Source organism: Portunus trituberculatus, chromosome 16 (genome assembly GCF_017591435.1).
Source record: "Portunus trituberculatus isolate SZX2019 chromosome 16, ASM1759143v1, whole genome shotgun sequence".
Lineage (NCBI taxonomy): Eukaryota > Metazoa > Arthropoda > Malacostraca > Decapoda > Portunidae > Portunus > Portunus trituberculatus.
Window position 1 is genome coordinate 13161919 of NC_059270.1, and position 19180 is coordinate 13181098.

The following is a 19180-nucleotide window of genomic DNA, read 5'->3' on the forward strand; positions in this document are numbered from 1 at the left end:
CCTTCTATTTTCTTAATATAGGACATTTTCCCTTCGGTAATTCTTTCTATAGGAATTTACTCGCCCCATGACTGCCTCTAAACCTGTGCATCTGTTGGCCAAAGGCAAATCGCACAGGCGTAAATACTGATAGTAGGTGTGGTGGTGGTAGATTTCTGTCCTGCTGGAACATGTGCCTAGATCTTTAATGGCATTAGAAATACATGTTTAGGGTTTGGGAGTACTCATTGTACTGCCTTTAACCCGTAAAAGTCTCTCTCTCTCTCTCTCTCTCTCTCTCTCTCTCTCTCTCCGAATAATATTATGGAATCTTCGGATATTTGATTGATACATTTATTGAAATATATAGACATACAACCTTCGGAGAGAGAGAGAGAGAGAGAGAGAGAGAGAGAGAGAGAGAGAACAAAACAGAGAGAGAGAGATTTTTATTATAACATAACATAACATAAATAATAGGATAACAAAACAATGGAGTTCAGATGTTTATGTAGATACATTATATACTAATTCTAAATATTTGGCCCATTAAGATTATATACATTAACAAAATTGAATGCGAAAGTTGTTTATATTTTCATATTCTTTTGGCCTCGTACTCCTCAGCAAGATGGCGGTCGTGACGTGAATTGGTTTGAAACTTACTCCCCGGAAAAATCTACGAAACAAGACTAAGCTTTCTCTAATTAACAGGTCAGTGTGTGTGTGTGTATGAGAGAGAGAGAGAGAGATTAATGGCTTGAGAATCATAACATTTTGGGAAGAGATGATTACGTTGGGAGACCTGCCGGTTTCTATGTGGTGGGATTTGTATGCCGTCTTATGTTCACAATCTGAGTTCTTTGTATGGCAGTGATTCCTTCTGTATTTGATAATGTTTTAGTTTGGCAGTGAGTGGTGTTGTTGTAATGGGCACTCTCGTAAAACTTTAAATCTACTTCTACCACAACTTGACTGGTCTCACGATTTGACTCCATTTGACACCCGTTTATTTCTTTATCTTATTCTTGTTCGTGACCAGGCAGAAAAAAAACACTCAAAAACACCCATAAAACACCCCAGACTAATATGTTTTTTTCAATTTGCTATTTCTTTTTTTCCCTCTTTCTCATGGTAACCAATAGCGTGATGTCAAATTAGTTAGCATTTTAATATTATTTAACCTAACAATTGATTTTGCGTAGTGGTTTAGTTAGTGTAGGTTTTTTGCGCCACGATCAATAACATGGTGGCCACTACAACAGCAAGGGCAACAGTCATGCAAAATGTGGGTTATTTTGATGTCCCCAACCTAATAACCAAAACAAACTTTCTAAGCTAACCTAACCCAAAAACTAACTTAACCTAAGCTAACCTAACCTAACTTAATATAATCTAACGCTTTTTGGCATGATGTGTTGATAATGGCCAGGCGTGTGAAAAAAAAAAAAAAACTAGATATACGTGAAGTACAGTGAGTATATTACCACAACATGCAGTCGTGTCATGCACTTCTGACAAGAATCGATAGTGAACATTAGCGAAGAAGCTCAGGTTGTCTCTATATTATCCCTGTAAAGTAATTTATCTCAATGGATAATATGGAGCTAACCTTAACCCATCCTCCCATGGTTAAGGGTGCAGAACATCATGTGGTATGTATATATCAACTTTCAGGAACTTTCCAATTTAATATAGAACAAGTAAAAGGTTGGTAAATATTAAGAAGAATTGCATGGTTCTGCTGATCTTGCTGTGATGGCTGCCATGTTCGTGATCTTCATGTTACTGTTAGTGTCCTTACCTAACTAAAGTTTACCTATGTGATGCTTCTTGTTTGGTTAGGATGCTAGTGGCAAGATCAAAACTAAGAAAGTGTCTGCAAGTCTCATCACAGCAAGAAAAGCACCCCTCTTAATATTTAATATATATATATATATTTTTTTTTTTCTGCTTCATTAAGTTTTCAGAAGCTCAGTATTCTGCAACTGTGGAAGAAGTGGCTAAGGTTATGATCTTAATATTATTCAAAATATCTGTCCTGACCTTACTTTAGCTGGAAACATTTCTTGCCTAGTGAGGCCTCTCCAAGCAATGTTCAAGCAAGCCTGGGCAAAGGGAGGATTGGCCCTGAAATGTTAAGTCACAAAGGGATATTAAGGGAGATTACAGCTGAGTCTTAGTTGAGTTCACAGCACCACTTGCTTCAGTGCTTCCAACCTCACTGGGAATAATTACTGTTTTACCACGTGTCTACTGACTGCATTGTCCTGGTGCTTAGTAAATGTCAGTTGCAGTCAAGTCATACATTTATTTTATTCATTTGTTCCCAACTTTTAATGGTTAATGCAGTGAACAACACCTGCTGAACTTTATTCAAGCTTCATTAGCAGCACCATTTCTGTTCTTTGTTAGGTATTTACTTCAATTTTGTGCACTAACTATTGTATCAGTGATCATTTTAGTAAACTAATACCATCTCTTTTTTCTTTTTTTCCTGTAACAAAATGTGGCATGTGCAAGATCAGAAGTGTTAATGTTGCATAAGGATTGTATTAGAAAATAATTTTTATATATAATGCATTCTCTTGGTATTTGCTAATATACTATTGTACAGTGTATAGCATTTGATGTCTTTACAGATGTGTCAAAATGAATGACATAGGCAAGACTCACAAAAGAGACAGTGAACTTTGCTCTCCATGTGTGGACAGAATTAACAAATTGGAAGGTTTGCATGGTAATGAAGAAAACTGCTCTCCTATCGCCGCAAGTTCCCCTCTACTGCGCCGCAAAATTAAGAGGAGAAGGCGACTCATACTTAGTCCAGAGAAACCTCTGAAGGAAGAGCAGTCCATTAGCTCTGAGAAAAATACAATCAATGATATTAAGAATGAGAGTTTCTTACTAATCAAGGATGATTCTTTTTTTAATCATATAAATTTTGAGAAGCTTGACCAGCTGAGTGCCACAGATGGCCAGTCCACCATTGCTCCTCCACCACCATTGTCACCCGAGCTGTTTGAAGAACCATCCCCAGTCAAGACTTACGAGTCCCAAGGAAGCATCTTATTACCTACACAGGCAAGTCTTTCCAGCACCCTCTCCTCCCAGCCCTTGGTTACTCGGATTCAGAAAAATTTCAAGAGTGAAGGAGGTGAGTCATGAAAGGATTTTGTAATAGAAATGTAAAATGTAATTTTAAAGTTGTTAGATCTCTTGTCCATCCATCTCTTACTTTGTTATTGGTGCAGTTGTGTGTGTGTGTGTGTGTTTCACTGTTTGATCTGCTGCAGTCTCTGACGAGACAGCCAGACGTTACCCTACGGAACGAGCTCAGAGCTCATTATTTCCGATCTTCGGATAGGCCTGAGACCAGGCACACACCACACACCGGGACAACAAGGTCACAACTCCTCGATTTACATCCCGTACCTAATCACTGCTAGGTGAACAGGGGCTACACGTGAAAGGAGACACACCCAAATATCTCCACCCGGCTGGGGAATCGAACCCCGGTCCTCTGGCTTGTGAAGCCAGCGCTCTAACCACTGAGCTACCGTGTGTGTGTGTGTGTGTGTGTGTGTGTACAGAACCTCTTGGCATCAGTAATTTTAAATGAGATATATGGCTAGGTGTTTTCTCTGTCTCATGTGTCATTTTCACATTACCTTATAGTAATTTCTAATTTATCCATGAAGGAAGAAACTTAGTAACAAATTTGATTGATTTCAGAGTTGATATGCAAATTGTATTCAATTTTCAGTCTTGTTATTGAATTGTTAACTCTTCCACTTCACAGAACAATTCAAGTGTGAGGTTGAGCGTCGTAAAGAGGAGATGGTGGCTGCCTTAGAGGAGTGTGCCCGTACTTCAAACCAGGCCTTCAATTTAGGGCCCTTCTTTGGTCTTAATTCTCATGTTCTAGAGCTACTCAAGATTCATCGGGGAATTACCAAGCTTTATGGTAACTCCATGTGTGATTTCATTATGCTGACTTGCATATATTGTGTGTGTGTGTGTGTGTGTGTGTGTGTGTGTGTGTGTATATATATATATATATATATATATATATATATATATATATATATATATATATATATATATATATATATATATATATATATATATATATATATATATATATATATATATATATATATATATATATATATATATATATATATATATATATATATATATATATATATATATATATATATATATATATATATATATATATATATATATATATATATATATATATATATATATATAATATATATATTTATATATATATATATATATATATATATATATATATATATATATATATATATATATATATATATATAAAACAGTGATACCTTGAGATATGAGCTGCCTTAGATACAAGTTTTTTGAGATATGAGTCATGCTTGGGGATATTGCTGCTGTAGTTAGTCAGTTGCTCGGTGCATCGGTCCAGCCTCAGCTGAGCTGGTATCTACATGTTTCCATGGATCTCATGCACTGTGACTATTCTTTTATCATTTTCACGCTATTTACTGACCTTTTTTATTGTCTAAAGAAAGTGCAGTTTTAATTTATGTTTAATGTTTATGTGTGAGTGGTGCCTGCATCCTTTTCTCCCTCTCTCCTTCTCCTCTACCATTTACATCCATTACCTGAAAATGAGTGTCTCCAAGGTAAGAACACTAAATAATCTTTTGCTGTTATTTTATTTATTTTCATGCACTGATAAAGTATGCATGTGTATGTAACCTAAAAGGCAAAACAAATTTCTCCCATCTCTGCCTACCTCCTCCACCACTGCTTATCACAGAGGGGGGAAAATGTAAGCAAGCCTCTATGCCTGCTACTGCGGTGTGGTCTCTCTCTCTCTCTCTCTCTCTCTCTCTCTCTCTCTCTCTCTCTCTCTCTCTCTCTCTCTCTCTCTCTCTCTCTCTCTCTCTCTCTCTCTCTCTCTCTCTCTCTCTCTCCTTCCTACTTAAAACTTAACTTATTCAAGGAATAATGTTTACAGGATCCTTAACAAGTGTTTTGTGATTATTAGAGCAGCCAGTCTTTTGTAGATGGCTATATCTGTACACTCCAGCTGATCGACAGTCCCAAGTGAGGGTTGAGAATGCAGTAGGGTAACGTCCTGTGGAATGCACCCTCCCAGATAAATAGACCTTATAAAAGTAGTTTATTTATATTATGTTTTGTTATGTTTTATTATGCTTCTGTGCAATAATTATTATTTATAGATACCTGTTTCTTACCTAAAAACACAAGAGAAAAAATGGGGTGCTCTTTTTGGAGAGGCTGGAATGGATTAATGGCTTTTTAATTAATTTCAATGGGAAATTTTTTTTTGAGATATGAGCTCTGTCACGGAACGAATTAAACTCGTATCTCAAGGTACCACTGTGTGTATATATATATATATATATATATATATATATATATATATATATATATATATATATATATATATATATATATATATATATATATATATATATATATATATATATATATATATATATATATATATATATATATATATATATATATATATATATATATATATATATATATATATATATATATATATATATATATATATATATATATATATATATATATATATATGGCCTTGTGAGGTTTATGTAAATAAGAAAAAAGGTCTATGGAAGTAGAAAGAAGTTCAAGGAATAGGAAATATGGGAAATTGGACTATTATCAGTATTTTGCATTAGTAAAGTACAACCTTTTTCATATTCAGTAATGAACAACATGTTTCAGAGTGGCAGGAGGATTGCATTATTAAGGGAGGGACAGGCTCCAATCTGCTCATCTCCATGCCTACCAGTGGAGGGAAGACACTTGTAGCTGAGGTGTTGATATGGCAGCAGTTGCTCCTCAAAAATCATGATGCCTTGTTTATCTTGCCTTATGTAGCACTGGTACAAGAAAAGGTTAGTGATGTTCTTTCAGTTCTTGGATCTTGCTACACTAGAATTGTCACACTGAAGAGTTAGACTTCAGGACCAAGCCACTTTGTAGAGCTAATGTTCCACCCTTTTGTCTCACCCATGTATCCCAAATATCTTGCTTGTCATATGATGCATTTCTGGTCACACTTAAAAAACTCATTCAATTTTCCTTTATTTGTTTCACTCAATCATACCAATTCCATAACTGTGGATATCAATGTGTATTAACTTTTTAAGATTTAGGAAAAATTTCAATTCATTTTCCACTCAGTGTCTTGACTCAGAGATGTGTGAAGGGGAGGTTGCCATTTCCTTCATTCAACACCTCACAACATGCAGAGAAAATGGAGACATGTATTTTATGCCTTGTAATCCAAGTATTTTATTAGTGGTTTGTAGCTTTGTTTATTTGTTTCTTTATATTTTTATGTAGGATGGTAAAACTGGCCAAGAGCAACATAAAACAAAAAAAATGTCCCACTTAGTTGCCAGTTCCCTTGCAGGTCTGAGAGTTAGACCCCCCCAAAAAAAAAGAAGGGATAAATGTCTTGAAACCTTGCTCTTTAATGAAAATGCTTTTTTTTTTTTTTTTTTATCTATTAATCTGGTGTCACTTATACTTCAGCATATATCTTTTTTGGTTGTTCTGAAGACAATGTACTTGTTGATGTTTACTTTCTAAAAATCAGCACAATATTTGTAAGGGGATGTTTACTTTCTAAAAATCAGCACAATATTTGTAAGGGTTTTATGATATACTTGATTCTGTTTTTCATCATAAAACAGGGATCATGCAAATGATGGTACTTGGTCATAACTGAAGTATTTCCCTCAAAATTTTTAGGTAAGGAATCTGGCACCTTTTGGAGTGGAGCTAGAATTTTTGGTAGAGGAATATGCCAGCAGTAGGGGAACATATCCTCCAACAAAGCATAATAAGTGAGTACTACATTCTTCAATTTGTGTATACTCTTATCAAACCAAATAAGGTTAAGAAAGGTACTCTTTTGGAATTGGTTTTCGTGCCTTAATTTTTATTATTTTCATTCCTCTTTAAGACGAATTGTTTATGTGGCTACTATAGAAAAAGCATCTGGGCTTGTCAACTCTCTCCTGGGTGAAGGTCGGATCAAGGAGCTTGGCCTGGTTGTAGTTGATGAAGTCCACATGGTAGGAGAGGCTGGGGGCCGAGGAGCCACGCTAGAAAACCTGCTGACGACATTACGATATACTGCACGTAAGTTTTTTCTCTGTGTTTGAGTGGTAGGGTTAGAAATCTTATGTTTTCCTTCTTGTTTTTTTCATGCCTGTTTGTTTTTAAATTGTTTGAATAAAGTGGTACAGTGTTCCCGCTTATTGTGGGGGATAAGAACATAAGAAAAGAGGGAAGATGCAAGAGGCCGCCAGGCCTATACGAGGCAGTCTGCGTTGTTAACCACCTGCGAAAGGTGAAAATCCGCGAAGTAGGGATGTTATATAATTTTCACTAAATACATAACATTTTAAACCTTTTTAAACCTTCCCACACTATTATCAACCTTTCCTGCCACTGTATAAGCCTTCCTCACACTCTTATCAACCGTCCCCTCAACTGTATTACCCTTCCCCACACTCTTATAAACATTTTTGTACTATACGTACATAGTAAAGTACATTGTCGTCATTATTATTCACCATCTTACCGTATTAATGCACATACAGTATTTGTAAGTGATGCTGCGGACCCCATGATATAGCGAAAAATCCGCAGAATGTGTCTATATATAAAACCTGTGAAACTGAGGCTGCGAAAGTCAAACCATGAAATAGCAAGGGAACACTGTACCTCAATTTATGAGTTTAATTTGTTTCATGACAGCTTGTGTCTCAGATAAGTTTATGCCTTTGAAATTAATTGAACCACTATCAATTCATCTCAACCTTTTTTTTTTTTTTTTTTTTTTTTTTTTTTTTTTTTAAGAAAAAAATATATATAATTAAAAAATATTGTATAAAAACTTGATGTTATTTAACAAGAGAATGTAAAGAAATAAATTGCATTGCAAAGAAAATACATTTCTGGGAAGAAGAATATCTTTATTTAATACATTTGATGTCAATGTGGTTAACATTACCATTTTCCTTCAGCCTCTGTGCAGATGGTGGGCATGAGTGCTACTGTTGGCAATATTAATGAGCTGGCTGAGTTCCTTGGTGCTGAGATATATGAAAATAACTTCCGGCCAGTTCACCTCATTGAGTACGCTATGGTGAGGATTTAGAGCAGCTTTATTGGCATGGAATGTTTTCATAAACTTTTAAATTTTTTCCTAACTATATTGTAGGAATAAGTACTCTAACACATTTAACACAATAGTTTCATTAAAAACATTGTATTTTGCAAAATTCAATGAAAAGTGGAATGTAGATAAACACCAGATCCAAATATGAGCTGATCAGATGTGTTGGGGCAAGTTTTGCTAGCATTGAAGATTGTTTTATAATGTAACTTCCTGTGCATATATTTGCTACTCTGAGGACAAAACCTTATTTTGTGATGGTGTGTCCTCCATGGCGCTCTTCCCTGAACACCACACACTGCTTGCACTGTTGACATTAACTCTTATATTTCTTTTGCCTGTTCTTTATCTTTGTTTTACTTAGCTGTTAAATCTTAATGATCTGAATGGGGGTGTCATTGCCTGACTTATATATAGGGTCCATAGCAAGATATCAAAGACACAGATATTTTCCATAACAACAGCCTACAGCACACACATACTGCCACCAATTCTGATTCATTAGTTGTTTTACACCTAAGGTTTTGTGTACGCTTGTGGTTCATGGAACCATAATATTGAATTAAGGTGTTAATCTAGATGTTCTTGGTAATCTGGATGTTCTTGGTTACTACCTGCCATAGTCCCTTAAGTTCACAAGTGCCAAAGTGTGCCAACAGAGATTTTGGTGAACAAGAATTATGGGTACATGTTCCACTGCATAAGTCACTAACCTGAGAGAACTTATAGAAATAGTTGCCAAAATATACTAGATGAGACTAAACTAAAACTGATTTGTTTCTGATGAATGTGAGATTGTTATTGTTACAGATGGAACAGCAGCTGTGTGAGATCAATAAAGTAGCCAAGACAGAGAAAGACCTATTTATCAGAAATCGAACTTGCACCTTCAATGTGAGTGTTATGGTTTGTTTTTATTTCAGCATGACCTGATTATTGAGAAAAATGCATACATTATGTCTATTTTATTTAGTAACAAAGGAACTTTAGTATATTTATATCCAAATGAATGTTTCATGTGTTCATAACCACAAATAGTACATATCTTCAGCAAGATTTGAAATGTAATGCTCATGTACTGTTTACATAATAAGTATAATGGATTGGAATAGGAAAGAATATCTTCTCATGGGGACTTTTTATTTGACATGAAAGAAGACATTGACAGACCCCTTGCCATTAATGTTTTCCTTCTGTATGTCACTGTGCAATAGCTAAGAGTTGATGGCTGGGAGATTCTCTTCAAAATATTCTGCATCTAGCAAAATTAAAAAAGAAAAAAGGGCTTTACTAAATTCAAGAAAATGTCTTTTTTTTTATCAATGTACTGTTTTGAATAGTTTTTGATTAAAACTAAATAAGTTTTGGTTTCACCTTTACAGAGCAAAGATCATATTGGTGTGTTAGTGGAAGAGATGGTGCCTGAACATTCTTGCCTTGTATTTTGTCCCACCAAGCTGTGGAGTGAGAATGAGGCATTGAATATATGTAAAGTACTCCCTAAAAAATTGAAACAGGTAAGTGCATTATGATGTTTTTTTTTTCTCTCAAATCTGTCTACAAGGATGGGGAAGCTTCATGCATTTGTGTGCTTTTCATGTGCAGAGTGTGTGGGGAAAAAATGAGATTGAGGTGAGAATTAGGTGAATAAACTTGACCAGCATTTTGTACTGGAGCTAACTTGCAATTTAGAATGTGAGATCTAATGGTTTTTAACTCCAAAATTTTCTATACTTTGCATTCTCTCTCTCTCTCTCTCTCTCTCTCTCTCTCTCTCTCTCTCTCTCTCTCTCTCTCTCTCTCTCTCTCTCTCTCTCTCTCTCTCTCTCTCTCTCTCTCTCTCTCTCTCTCTCTCAAGTAGACAGTGTTGTGTCATACTCTCCACCATTTATTGAATTAATTTTAGTTAATTGTGATTGATTTTATTTTATTATCTGTTGCAGGTTGCCTATCAGAAGAAGAAAGCTTTGCTCATTGCCTTGCAGGAGGAAGGAGGGGAATCAATATGTCCTATTCTAAGGAAAACTATCCCTTATGGAATTGCTTATCATCATTCAGGTCAGCTATAAGGATTATTGTTAAGATCCTTTCTTCTTTTTATATATTGTTTTTGTTACCAGTGCTGCAGCTCATGATGAGGTAAAGGCGAATATGAAGGTTAGAGCTCCCTGCCTGCAGGTAGAGTTCACTTTATGAACAGCCGTATCATAACCTGAAGCTTATTCTCTCTCTCTCTCTCTCTCTCTCTCTCTCTCTCTCTCTCTCTCTCTCTCTCTCTCTCTCTCTCTCTCTCTCTCTCTCTCTCTCTCTCTCTCTCTCTCTCTCTGTATAATTTGTTATTATGTAACAATGTTTTGTGTGATAAGCTGTCATAACACTCATAATCTTGTAGATTATTGTATTTCTCACCTTTTTAAAATGCCTATAATTTTAACTGAAGCATGCATCCCCTTTTGTGCATATATGCTTATTGCACACACCCTGCCTTTGCTACTAATGTTATATTGGCAGGCCTGACTGATGCAGAGCGCCATCTCCTTGAAGAGGCATATCTGCAAGGGACTATCTGCATTATTTGTTGCACCTCCACTTTGGCAGCTGGGATCAACCTGCCAGCCAGAAGGGTGAGACATAACTCTTATATTTACATGAGGAGTCTCTTATATACATGATACCTCTTTTTCTTTGTGTTATAAACCTTAGTAAGTACCTAGTATTTCTAAATAGAACTAAGATAGGAAGTAGAAAATTAATTGATTTCTAAAATTATCTTCACAGTCGTAAGATTTTAATCCTCTCCCATGGATGCTTGGAAAATGGCCAGACCTTTGCTACATTTCCTTCCTCCTCCTCCTCCTCCTCCTCCTTAATAAAATTCAGGGGAAGAAAGCTGAATCATTTGAAAGCTTCAGGTCAGATCAGATGTTATTTTGGAACAATGCTTTTCATTCAATCCCTCTCTGAAGATTAAACTTGGAGTGATATTCAGGTCTGAACTGTTGCCTGATATTTTCACTATGTGTTTGTCATTGTAGGATCTGTGTGCTTGATCATTTAAGACATGATAGAGAGTGGGTTGGGTTGGTGTTCTGGAGGGTACATTGTAGTTATAAATTAAGAAATGCCTTTGTTACTGAGTGAGTTATGATAAAATGTGAAGCATTTGCCCAGTGTTGTTATTTGATGGTTACCAGTTTTCTAAGCCTAGGATGGATCTGTTTCTTCAATAAACTTCTTTCTTATGTTTTAAATTTTATTTAAAGAATCCTGACTGTCATAATTTTTATCATTTCAGGTAATAATTCGTTCTCCATACACTGGTCGACTCTTCCTCACTCAGGCAAAATACAAGCAAATGGTTGGTAGAGCTGGACGGGCTGGCCTAAGTTCAACAGGAGACAGTTTCCTCATCATTGAGAAAAAGGACTTAAACCAGGCGAGTTTTAAGCTGAATCAAGAGATAGTTATTGATAAGATTCAAGCTAGAATTATCTTGAGCAAATTCTCCTTCAGGAACTCTCATTTTGAATGATTTTGTAAATGTGATGAATATGACTGAATCACATTAAATAATTTTTCTATCATGCTACACCAATGTATAGCACCTTGGTATTAGTTTCAGACTTCTCATATATCTCCATATCCCTTTGAACAACTGAAATACAGTAAAGACTTCAATTTGTTGTGTTCAGATTTGGCAAGCCCAATAATTTACCACTAAGGCATTTTCAGTAGTGGCACAGCTGGGTGCAGACAAAGTCAAAAGGAGGCAAGTTTTCGCAAATGCGAGGAAACACCTTTCCTAAGTGTTTGCTCGCATTTGGCAAACGCTTTTCAGCCAATCAGTGTGGAAGATGAAGATTTAAGTTTACATATTGTGCAGCATACTGGAGAGAATCGGAATCAAACATATGGCATGAAATAAATTAATGAGCTGGTGGTAGTTAGTGATATGTCGCATCCATCTGTCCTTGTTGTGAGTGTTGTCTGATTCCAATCTTTTAGTAGTTAGTGACTTCGATACAATACTGGAGTTATTTTTCTCTTATTAGGTGAATAAAATGATAATATTGCTGCAAATCATTATAGCATAAGAGTAATAAATGATGGTAAAATACATTATCTGCTAATTATATAGATGTCAGAAAACCGCAGCCATACATCGACAATGGAACACCTTCAAAACAAGCCCGTGTAGATCAAATCACTGAACATCTTCCAAGGACTGAAGACTTCCTGTTTTTGAGGAGTATTGGGTTGCTAGGCCCTCAGTATATACAAATGATGAAGCACTAGTGGCCTATAATACTCCCCATCAAGGAATAAATCTCCAAACTCTTCCACCTTGCAGCTGTGTTTATGTCTTGAAAACAGCGCTAGCACAGGCGACTGGTGTGTACGATGACTTCTCCCAGGGATTGAGATCATGGTGACATGGTTGTCTGGCAGCATTGACAGTGTCCTCAGCACTATCCTGTTCAGCGTAAACTCAAACATGTTTGGCATTGCAGTGATGCTACTGAAAACTCCTTAATTGTCATATGGCAACAATATTCTTTATATAGGTGTCAGTTTCTCCCCATAAAACACCAGTATGGCAAGCACATTCCTGGATTTGATAGGAAGCATACATGGAAAGGGATTGGTCTGTTATGGAGCAAGGATAAACCAGCAGTCTTGGTAGTCCTTGATGTGGAAAGTGCTAGATAAGCTGGGCAATTGACTCTCATGTATTGTGAACAGTGACATTTTTTTTTTTTTTTTTCTTGTAATTTACACAATTTTACTATAGTGGTGTACTGATGTGTTTTCAAAAACTTGCAATAACTCAAAGTATAAATTTTTGCTTTCCATTCATCAGGTAGGAATGATGCTGCTGTCTTCAGTTGATAAATGTGTGTCCACCCTGGCTGAGAATGAATACCATGGTCTGGGTACCCTGATCTTCTCCTCCATTGGTCTGGGTGTGGCTGTATCACTTCCTGAATTGAAAACTCTTGCAAGTCGTTCCTTGCTGGCACTTCAGGCTCTTGACCTCAATATTGATGTCTCTGCCAAGGTAAGCCTTTATCTGGTTTCAACCATCTCTTGAGTACATTTTAATTGATAATGCATGTATTTATCTGCATTAATAAAGTAATTTCATGAGTTCATCTAGAATTCTGATAGAAAAGAGCACAATAACATGCACATTATTGAGGAGTAGAAAAGATATCTCACCAAATAAATGATAATTTTCATCACCATGAAGCCTTGCAACTCTTATACTTCTTTCTGAAATGATCAAGGAGTAACACTAAAATTATAATTTTTATTATAAGTTTTGACTCCTTTCTCCCTGTGTGAGAGATATCCTGTTTCTACAAACTGAGTAAACCAAATGAGGAGCATTTTGTTTATGCACTCTACTGCAGTATTAAAACAGTACCAAATTATGTCCTTACCACAAAGCTTGCTATGTCTTGTCTCATATACCTTTCTTTCAGGCACATTTCAATGTAATATATAAATAAATAATGATAATGTGTAATGTGTTTAAGATGAAAGGTGAGTTTCAATTTATCAATTGCAGGTAGTTGACATTGTTGAAAAATTGCGGGATATGGAGTTAGTGCGCATTAAACAAGAGATTGATGAAGTGAGTCCAGCATCATCCCTTACTGGTAAGACACAGTAACTTGGTCTTTAAAAGAAAATTCTTAACTCAACAGTAGAAATATATATAATATATATATATATATATATATATATATATATATATATATATATATATATATATATATATATATATATATATATATATATATATATATATATATATATATATATATATATATATATATATATATATATATATATATATATATATATTTAGAGTATATATGGGCAGGAGATCCTTTCTCAGGCATATTTCATTAAAGGTGATAGCCAATTCGGTGTTAATGATTTTCTTTAAGGTATTTTCTCTACTCCTTAAAGGTGTCTTATTCTTTTTCTCAAGGGGCGTGATGGCTTCGCCATAGGTAGCCATGTCTGCTAGATCCGGATTTCGGGTCTCTTGACCCTTCCTCAGTAGCTGATGAGTTGGTGTTTCCTCTGCTGTGTGGAAGTGACTCGGCGTGTGGCTGCATTCCTTTTATACCCGCCTACCAGCTTCAGCGGCAGCAAGGTGTGGGCTACGGCGTCACTGATTGGCTGGTTTGCTTGGCGCGTCGCCTCTTGGTACAGCTGCAGAGCTGGGTTTCCTTGATCTTATGCTTGGCAATGCTTGTAGGTCTACTGCTTGTATGTTCATTCTCGGGTTCTTTTCTTTTATGTGGAGGGCTTCTAGGATGGATAATCTCCTTTCGTCGGGGCAGCTGTCGATGATGTCGGTGTTGTCCTCTGATTCTTTCCTGGTGATGGTGATGTTGTGTTCTTGTTGCAAGTGGTTCTTCAGGGCTCCGGCAGTTAAGTAGTGTTAGTCGCCAAGAAAGCTTTGTAGTAGTCTTGCCGATATAGGTTGTGGGGAGGACTTCGCAGTTTCCTTGTTTGCAGGTGAACCTATATACGACATATGACTTCTGCATTGCTTCTCTCTTGGTGTTGTGGCTGTTCTTGAGGAGGAGATGGCTGGATTTCTTATTCTTGTAGTATATTTGTAATTTTACATTCCTGCAAGGATTAGTTGGCTTAACATTGTTCTTGACGATTCTTGTCATTATTTGTTTTTCTTCTGTGTGTACCAATGAGTAGAAGGCCTGGTAGAAGAGGACGATGTCGTCGTCTTCCGCGGTGGTGGCATTGGCGTTGTACCATTTATTCAAAGTTATCTTCGTTTGGCGGGCGATGTCATTCTCCCTGTGTCCGTTGTTGATTAGTACAGGCAACCCCTGCTTAACAAAGGGGTTATGTTCCTAAAAAACCCTTCGTTAAGCGAAATTTCGTTAAGCGAACCAATTATAACAAGTTTAACCCCTGACTTCAACTTCCATTGAGAGTAAACAAAGTGAGAGTGCATCATAGTACAGTGAAAGGTTTAATGAAAGTAAAAATTATGAAGTTAATCATTTAGGCAGTTTAATTCAAGTCATTATAATGTACACTGATGTATGTATATACGTAACTTTATAATGTTGATCTTAAATTTATGAAGGGAGGGAGAGTGAAACGGGAAAGACACTAACCGGCAACCTGTGGAATGTGATCAAAGAGCGCATCATTGTATCACATACAAAACTTATGTACCACATTTCCACAAGGCTTTCCATTTTATCCATTGTAGATTCACGAGTTCAGGTGGTTCTTTTAGCTTGCAAGGAAGATATGGTCTCACCAGCCTTCTTAATAGAGTATGCTGACTTGAAAATAGTAGAGACAGTAGATGGAGTCAAGATGGTGGCGAGCAATGCTATTAGTTTTCTCGCCTCTCTCGTGTCTGTGAATAATATCCAGATTCACTTTGAGAGTAAGAGACTTCCTGGTCTTCTTAGCAACGCTAGGCAACATTACAGGGCATTTTGGTGGTAAGTTGAGCGAGGGAAGACGAGCTGCTGCTGACACTGTTATTGTTTTGAACATCGTGTAAGAATTCATCACTGCACACTCTGAAGTCCACTTCTTTTCACGGCACGATATGAAAACCAAATCAGGCATAGTAATAGGGTTCTTCTTACGTGCCTTCAGAGTGTGCAGTGATGAATTCTTACACGATGAGTGCGCATACATCGTGGAAGCATTCAAGAGGTTAATGTATCCACCAGGCATGCTCCAAAAACTGAGGAGGAAAGCAGAGGAAATTTGGAAAAGAAGAGAAAATCCAGCAAGAAGGGAAGAGGATTTCCTGGTCGTGCCGTACTCGAAGAGGACGGCACCGGTATCCCGTCTACTCGCGAGGACTGGCCTGAGGATAATCCACTGCGCGGGGAAGAAGAAAACAAAGGACATCGTTACCAACAACCCTCCACGAGCAGAAAACGAGGACAGCGTTATCTACAAGATACCGTGCAGTGGATGTTCGTCGTCTTATATTGGCGAAACAGGGCGAGGACTGAAGAAGAGGATATACGAACATAAAAATGACATGCGCCACCACAGGACCTCTAACTCGCTAGTGGTGCACGCCCGGGACAAAGGCCACCTACCAAACTGGGTAGGAGCGACGACCCTACGCAAAGGATTAAAGAAGAGGGATAGGAAAACAGTCGAGGCAGCTTACATCACCACAGAGGAGGAAACCACAAACCACAGGGAAGGATTTGTCTGCCTATCCCGCGCAGCAGCGCAGCTCACCATCTCAGCTACTGGGAGGCCACCTGGAAGAGACCAATCAGCGCACTCCACTTTCCAGCGCACCGCGACGTGATCCACTTGTACTATATATATACTGCTTTGCCTACAGGCCTGTCATTCTCTCTGAAGAAGCCCTATGGGCGAAACGTTGGAGAAATAAAATACTCCTGCTACTCCTGAGTTTCTTTCCATCACCCACCATATATATATATATATATATATATCAACGGATTTCGGAAACTACAGACAAATTCTGGAGTCCGGTTTAATCTACGGATGAATATTAAAATGTGCGCGATTGTCCGTTCCCAGCAAATTATTGTCCGGTAGGTGGCAGGTCGGTCACGTCATCAGCTGTTGGCTGCCATGTTTAATCTTCAGTCCGTGCATTTTCAACCAACAGCGAACATTGTCCAATGCTTACCATGGCTTTTTTATGCATTTGTAACCTTCCCACGAGTGCTTAACCTATCCAAAATGCCTCCTAAATCTAGTAAACTAGTGAAGCGTAATCGAAAGGCTCTTCCAGTGGCTGCTAAGCTTGAACTAATACGAAAATTAGAAAATTTTACGTATTTTACGTACATTTTATACAGTTTTTTACGTACATTTGCAAAGAACGAACTTTTGCAATCTACGGACAGGGTCGTGCATGCATTTGTCCGTTGTTTCGAGGGTCGAGTGTATATATATATATATATATATATATATATATATATATATATATATATATATATATATGTATGTATGTATGTATGTATGTATGTATGCATGCATGCATGTATTTTGTTTTCTGTAATGCACTTCAGGAGAAGCACAAGTCTTCTTTTGTTTATGAAACAAATGGTAATTTCATTTCTTTCTCATGAACAGAATAAGAGCCATATAAAAAGAACACTATTAATTAACATCCTTTAAAGTATGCTTGGGTGCTAATGGGTTAAATGAGTTCAATTCATAGGAAGATAGAAATACAGAAGCAGGTTGGGAATTTCAGAGTTTACAGAGAATGGTATAAAAGACTGAGAGTACTGGTTAACTCTTGCATTAAAGAAGGCAGCAGCCTTGTGCAGAGAGACCGTGGGAGGAGGGGAGGGATGCAGTTAGCAAGATCAGAAGAGCAAGTGGGATGAAAATAATGGTAGGAGATAGCATGAGATCCAATATTTCTGTGATAAGAAAGAAATCTTACCATCATTGTTAGTATTGTGTTGGCAGGCTTCACTGATGCAGGGAGCCATCTTCTGGAGGAAGGATATCATCTGCATTATTTACTGTACTGCAACATTAGCACCTGGAAGCTGGTAATGATTTTATCTTTTTACAGAGGATAAGAAATTGGCTTCATCTAAAAAATCATCTGAGGGATCTACACCACAAGTCTTTGAGAAGCTTAATCGACCTGTAGAAGACAAAGACACACTTACTGTGAGCAAATTGGGACGTGCTGCAGTCAAGGGTTAGTCTGCTGTCTTCCTGAGTGGTGTGCCTGCTTTCATGAATTATTTCAAGATTTGTGTGTTACCATATCCTAACACTAATGCTTCTTTATCTTCTTTATACATACTGACATGTATAACCTAATAATAATATGGTAAGAGCAGGTAGCATATTATGAACTCTTTGGAATACTATAAGTTGTTTTAACGTCATGAGAGGGTGACGTCTGATTAATCATATTGTGTTAAGATTATATAATCAAATAGTAATCATAATCAAAGAGCTTGAGATTATAACAAGAAAAGTGATGTCTTGAATGGAACCATATTTTTTATTATTATTTATTTATTTTTTAATTAAACCAGTCATGGACATGAGTTTTTTTCAGATTGGGATTCATTATACAGTATCCTCTAATGTGCACATACTACTGGAAAAATAAGATACTGGAATAATTTTTCAGGGAATGTCAAGTACACTGTGGCCCAGAAGCTATACAGTGACCTCCTTGAGGCTCGGGAGAGGCTGTCGGTAAACACGTACCTACACCTGATATATCTTGTCATTCCATACGAGAATGTGCAGAGTGTGAAGATCAATGCAAATGTGTTTGATATTGCTGTAAGTATATGTCTCTATTTTATCTAATTTTTCAGTCAACTTATGTTTTAATTTGTTTATTCCTTTACAAAATATGTTTAAATGAATTGTATAAATTAACTTTTTCCACTTTAGTTGTTCACACAATCCTGTAATTGTCAGTTTGATTTTCATATTCACTGGCAATCTCAGTATTGGACTGTTTATTTCACAAAGTTGATCAGGGAGGGATGCAATGCAGACCTCAGGACATTTTTTAAAATTTTTGCATTGTTCGAATTGATTGTTTATTAAGATATAATAGAGGCAGATGTTCATTTGTTTTGAAACAAGAGTTGGACAAATGAATTGGTAATTTTTGTGTTGCATAATTAAATCTCTTGTCTTGTACTGACACTAACTTGAAGTTAGCAGTTTTAGATACAATTAAAAATTTAATGGCAGTGTGTAGATCTGGACAACAGAATTTAATTTCATTGGCATAGAATACTGTGTTTGAGTATTTTGGTACTATTCAGAGCTCTCTGAGTGAAGTGTATCAGAGAGTCTAAGCTAGTACCTAGATTAAATCTTGGCCAGCCAACCTCCTGCTAGCAGCAGCTGGAGGGGTCATTGCCAATACAGTTC

General features: G+C 36.8%; 1 protein-coding gene across 2 annotated transcripts in view; it reads left to right on the top strand.

The window, feature by feature from the left end:
• The first annotated feature begins 572 nt into the window (after nucleotides 1–572).
• LOC123504557 (helicase POLQ-like) overlaps nucleotides 573–19180 on the top strand; it is a 25616-nt gene continuing 7008 nt past the window's right edge. The window contains exons 1-16 of one of the 2 annotated variants that reach the window (XM_045255163.1): nucleotides 573–693; nucleotides 2622–3136; nucleotides 3782–3946; nucleotides 5773–5945; nucleotides 6808–6902; nucleotides 7022–7200; nucleotides 8091–8212; nucleotides 9053–9136; nucleotides 9625–9759; nucleotides 10186–10300; nucleotides 10754–10866; nucleotides 11538–11678; nucleotides 13104–13301; nucleotides 13815–13905; nucleotides 17841–17972; nucleotides 18417–18574. In XM_045255163.1, the coding sequence (XP_045111098.1) occupies nucleotides 2632–3136; nucleotides 3782–3946; nucleotides 5773–5945; nucleotides 6808–6902; nucleotides 7022–7200; nucleotides 8091–8212; nucleotides 9053–9136; nucleotides 9625–9759; nucleotides 10186–10300; nucleotides 10754–10866; nucleotides 11538–11678; nucleotides 13104–13301; nucleotides 13815–13905; nucleotides 17841–17972; nucleotides 18417–18574 (2406 nt within the window). In that variant the 5' untranslated portion in view covers nucleotides 573–693; nucleotides 2622–2631. Of the gene's footprint in view, nucleotides 694–2621; nucleotides 3137–3781; nucleotides 3947–5772; nucleotides 5946–6807; nucleotides 6903–7021; nucleotides 7201–8090; nucleotides 8213–9052; nucleotides 9137–9624; nucleotides 9760–10185; nucleotides 10301–10753; nucleotides 10867–11537; nucleotides 11679–13103; nucleotides 13302–13814; nucleotides 13906–17840; nucleotides 17973–18416; nucleotides 18575–19180 lie in introns of those variants that run through there. The other variant, XM_045255164.1, reaches the window with a different exon arrangement.